Source organism: Branchiostoma belcheri, unplaced genomic scaffold (genome assembly GCF_001625305.1).
Source record: "Branchiostoma belcheri isolate BF01 breed outbred unplaced genomic scaffold, Haploidv18h27 scaffold82, whole genome shotgun sequence".
Taxonomy (NCBI): domain Eukaryota; kingdom Metazoa; phylum Chordata; class Leptocardii; order Amphioxiformes; family Branchiostomatidae; genus Branchiostoma; species Branchiostoma belcheri.
The window spans coordinates 286,803-292,355 of record NW_017804487.1 but is presented as its reverse complement, the minus strand read 5'-3'; the positions used below and the strand labels follow the sequence as shown (position 1 = coordinate 292,355).

Below are 5,553 nucleotides of genomic sequence, written 5' to 3'. Positions count from 1 at the left end.
AATACTTCTATTGACGATATCTCTCGTCTTGCGTAGATATTAATGTCGCTGTGGGGAAGACGGCGTTCCAAACAAGCACCCATAACGGGACGGATGGTGTCGCCAGCCTTGCCGTAGACGGGAGCACCTACACCTACATGAACGGCAGCAATCAGACCTGTACACTCACACAGGAGGAGGCTGATCCTAGCTGGTGGGTGGACCTCGGCCGATCGTATTTGATTGACAGGTACGTATAGACCTTAACAATATGCACGTTAACTGTGTAGTACGCAGTGATCCTTTAATAGTTGGTAATTCAATGGTCTTTACATCTAACCATGTTGTTTACCACTGCCCTAGCGGGGGAATTAGAACCAGCCCTGAGGAAAATTTGGCATTTAGCCATTTTCGGCAGGAAATATTCAACATAATGATTGTCATATGACATTATTATAGTTTCATATCTGTGGCTGGGTGCTTTAAGACAAAAATACATATACATGTACACTGAAATATTGATGGTAGCTGGTATACAAACCCAAATTTTGATTTCATATTAGTTTTTTCAGATGAAGGTCCTACAAATAAAAAGAAAACGACAAGACCATTTACAACAGAATGATGTGATGTTGACATGTAGAGCTATCAACATACCGGTTTTTTTTTCCTTTTTAAATTGATGTGCTTGAAGGGAATGTGTCAAACAAGAATTTGCATATTTATAGAGAGATTCAAATACAATTAAATCATAACAAATTATACCATTGCATGTGAATTATCAGAGTTTACAGATTTTATATGGTGTTTTGCGACGTTCATCTTGAAGTGTATGAAACTAAATTGCCATAATTTGTTTTAACAATATCTACAGAGTGGTCATCGTCAACCGGATGGACTGTTGTTCGGAACGACTCAACCCCTTCAACATCCACATCGGGGATTCCGACCAGGTCAGCACGAACCCCAGGTGTGGAGGTGACCATCAAATCGACATTACGAAGCCGGCCATTGTTATCCCGTGTCGGTGGATGGCAGGACGGTATGTGGGGGTACGTCTGACTGGTCCCTCCCGAATCCTGACACTGTGCGAAGTCCAGGTTATTACAGGTAGGCGTTTGCCACATTTACTGAACATGGTTATGGCATCATTGTTGTGTCAAGAAAACAAAACAACAAAACTAGAGAGGCCGACATTTGCTTGGGAGCAAATACAGCATATTTCAGTCGATCTCCCTCCCGCGCAAAAGTGAACTATTCCAAACTTACCCCAGTGTAAAACTGGCAAAGATTCTCAAATAAATGAATTATATAGTAGCTATGTAATTGAGAACAAAGATGCAAGAACAAGCACATTGAATCTCAAAAGCTTTACTAATCTTATTACAGGTATGCAAATACTAACAATGATGAGATTTGGTACATTTTGAAGGTCTTAGGCACATAAAATTGAATGTGTGGGTCATTACGCACGACTTACATGCAATGTGACCCCAGGTAACCCGCAATGGAACACGTGTTCCATGGCCAACGGCAGACGGGCCATTCTTTAGCTAGAACATGGAACGGGTATAGCACTTTTGGCCCTTTTTTTGCTGAAAATAGCCATTAAAGTCCCCCAAATGAGTCATTTGGAAGTGGTGTATGCCAAATATGTGACTGCTATTCTGTAGACACATGTTCAAGGTACCCTTATACCAAATTTCAGATCATTTGGTTGTAAAACCAGGGCTCAGGATCCAAAAATCCATTTTTTGGCGAAAAATGCCCCAAAAAACCTTCATGAAAATTTTTCAAAGGCATGTATCAAAAAAATGAAAAAAAACGCCTGGGGGTATTGGCCCACTCTACCTCCATGCCAAATTTCAAGTCATTTGGCTGAATGATGGCGGAGTTGAATCCCTTTGACTGTTTGGCAGGAGAAGGAGGAGAAACATGAGAGAACACAATATATTTCATCCATACCATGGTATGGACTGAAATCTAACTAGAGTTCCACGATCTCATACCTTCGCCAAATGATGTTAATCTTTATGACTGACAAAGTAAAGATTATCCCTCCTGGTTATGCAAATAGGATCCTCATTTGCACGAATTATATCAGTTGATCATATTCTCCACCAAAAGACAGACAGAATGGCTTTAACCAAGAAAACCATTCTATCATTACCTCATAAATTATGCAAATGAGGTCCTTATTTGAATATGTTATGTTTAATGATGTTCACCTTCACTTAACTTTCAAATACCCCAAGTATGAAATTCCAGTCAGTTACATTATGGAATTATAACATTTTCTCATTAATTATGCAAATCAAGTGATAATTTACATAATCAATATCTGCCTATGTTTCTCTTGTTCTCAATTACATATGTCACAAGCTTAGTCTTATAATGTAATGCAGCTGATTTATAGAATTTCGTCATGAATTATGCAAATTACATCCAGATTTGCATAATTGTCGGATAATTATGTCAAGCATCACTTGAGCTACCTACATACTAAAAATCACGACGATCCGTCAACCGGTTCTTGAGTTATCCTCTTTTGAATATTTTTCAAGAAATGCCCCTGCAGTTCCAGAGCAAGCCGCTAGGGGGCCCAAACCTACACATCTTCCCCAACACAAGAGCTACCTACCATCCAAATTTCGTGACCCTAGCACATCCAGATCATGAGATATTAAAACCGGAAGTTCCGCTGCAGTACCACAACAGTACCACGCCAGGGGGCCCAAAATCTAATCATTTCTAGGTCTCATCAAGACCTACCCACCTACCAAGTATGAAGGCATTAAAGTCTTCTCGAATTGTCGTGTTCACAGACACACACACACACACACACACACACACACACACACACACACGAACGCCTCTGAAAACATAACCTTCTTGGCGAAGGTAAGTAGAGGTACGGTTTGAAAACACCAGACATGAACAAATTCCTACACTTTGACAAGGTTATACAGCCCCTATGCTGTAGGGTAGCAGGGCGGTAGTAGTACATTAATGGACCAACGGTTATGCAAATATCCTTACATGTTGACCACAGTTGGAGAGTGTTCCAATGGCTACTGGCACCTCCCACACACACGCCGATGTTACCGTGCCTACGACACGGAGAGTGAGTACGAGGAGGCTTTGGCGACCTGCCGAGAGGAAGGGACCACTCTGGCCATGCCTGGTGACAGCGCCACCAGCGACTTCCTCGTCGCTTTAAAGAACGCCGCGGACAAGACGAAGTTGTTCTACTTCGGGATGACCCGTTCTGATGACGGAACATGGACATACGCACGCGGTTCCCAGCCGATGGAATGGGAAAACTGGGCCGAGGGAGAACCGACCGGTGGAAAGCAGCGATGTGCGGCGTACTTCCCCGACAACTCGAGCGACGTCCCCTACGACAAGAGAAACAAGTGGAACGACGTGGGCTGTAAGACAGATGCTGCCTTCATCTGTGAATTTGGTAGGTCGTGGGACTTGATGTTGTACATTCATTTGGTGGATTGCTCATCTGTATGATAATTGAAAATTTGCCCCATTTTTTGTATTAAATCTTACAGGTTGACTTTGTTACCTACATGAAAATGGATTGTTTTGGTTTGTCTGTGTATGTGTTTATGTCTGTGTTTCCACAGACGTGTGGTAAGCAGAAATATTATAGCTATTTGGTATGTGGGTAGGTCGTAGGAAGACAAATTTCAAGGTCAAATCTGGTGTCTGTCCTTGGTGCTGAAACAGAACTTCCAGTTTTCGTATCTTTTGTCCTGGGCGGGCTAAAGCTGATTTTTGGTGGCTGATAGCTTATCATCTCAGGAACAAGTGTTGTGGTTTTGGTCCCCTCCTAGCAGTTTGTTTTACGATGTTCCCACTGACCTGTATTTTTTTTGTCTACCAGAATATTGCCAGGTGGGGGATGGGGCATCCTACCGAGAAACGGTCTCTGTGACCAGGACAGGCAAGACGTGTCAACGCTGGGACAGGCAGCTCCCACATTCACACGACAAGACGCCTGATAACTACCCGTCATCCGGACTGGAGGAGAACTACTGCCGGAATCCGGACGGGGAATCCGGAGTTTGGTGCTACACCACGAATGCTTTACAACGTTGGGAGCTGTGTGACGTACCGGTCTGTGGTGAGGCTTGCTATCTTATCTATTCAAGAAGCAAACTTAGGCTTTAATTTCTAACACAAGAAATTCGACTTACCCAAATTTTCGACTCCAGTCTTTGTCAGGGAACGAGCAATCCACGGCTTCTGCGACATCACATTATGTAGATGACTCGGTGAGCAGTGTGTCATAGGTTGTAGACAGTCTGTGGCGTCCCCTGCCTTGGTTGAAGGATTGTAGTAATGCCAGATGTAGATGGCCTTTCTGTGATACCAAAATAAGCAATGAGAAGACGAAAGTTTGGCACATGTTCCATGTAAGACATCACGAATTTAGCGCGGCGAGCATCCAGGCGGGCGGGGTTCGAATTCTTCGCGCTCACCGTCCCGATCGTATTCGCCATGCCTGCCCGGTACCACTGCGCCCAGTGCGTACCACTGCGCCCAGTGCGTACCAGTGCGCCCAGTGCGTACCAGTGCGTACCAGTGCGTACCAGTGCGTACCAGTGCGTACCAGTGACATCGAATGTGAATCACCAGTCACCCAAATCACGAAATCGCCAGGACACGTAACCATAGTCTCGCGGCCTTGTGAGCTCACAAGCCGATCGTGTGTGACATTCCTGCCGGGTACATGTGTGCCTACTCTGGCCGCGAGTGTGATGTCTTACACGTAACATCCGACTACCGCATCACGAAATGGTCGTAGTCACTATTCTCATTGCATTGTAGTAAACCCTTCCCACGAAAAGGCTACCGGGCAGGTCAGCGCTCATCCACGGGCCAACGTGGCTGAGTGCTGGTTCACGCAGGTCGAGTCGACACGGAGAGGTTTTCTAACTACGTGTAGTTGATGTAGATGTGTAGTTGGCATTATACGCCTTGACATGGCGAGGCTAGCGGGCGGGACCGTCTTTTTGGACGGTCTGACATGGCTTCTGTGCCGATAGGTACTTACAGTCCACCGCCTTGAGGATGGGTATATAATAAGAAAGCCTTTCTAACTACGCGTAGTTGCTGTAGTTGCTGTAGTTGGAGTAATAGGTCTTGTCTTGGCGAGGATAGCGGGCGGGACCGTTTTTTTCACGGCCTGAAATCGCGTCTTTACAGTTTTATTATTTATTTCAACACCAAAAAGCAAACCTTGCAGCAGGGATGGAAATCCCTGAATTTAAAGAGTTTGCGTACAGAACAAAAAAAAAGTTACAATAGGCAGGACAAGCAGTATATACAAACCCTCATATACACTATAATGCATAAAAAATTTGTACCAAGCAAAAAAAAACTATATACAGATGAGGTTTAGGAAATATAAATCTAGTCATGTGACAGTTCTTTGTTGTATAGGGCTATGGCCCTGTGGAGAAAGGACTGCTGGAGCCGCTTTGTCCTAGCCCTGGGAGCACTCACAGCCTGGCTGTTCCTTAGGATCCTGCCGGTAGCAGTTGCTCTCGGGGGGGG

The 5,553-nt window shown here is 44.5% G+C and overlaps 1 protein-coding gene across 1 annotated transcript in view; it reads left to right on the top strand.

The window, feature by feature from the left end:
* Positions 1–5,553, top strand: part of LOC109486629 — a 24,531-nt gene that overhangs the window by 3,421 nt on the left and 15,557 nt on the right. Inside the window, exons 4-6 of the mRNA XM_019790487.1 lie at positions 37–229; positions 854–1,089; positions 3,878–4,117. Coding sequence (XP_019646046.1) covers positions 37–229; positions 854–1,089; positions 3,878–4,117 — 669 coding nt within the window. The remainder of the gene's footprint in view (positions 1–36; positions 230–853; positions 1,090–3,877; positions 4,118–5,553) is intronic.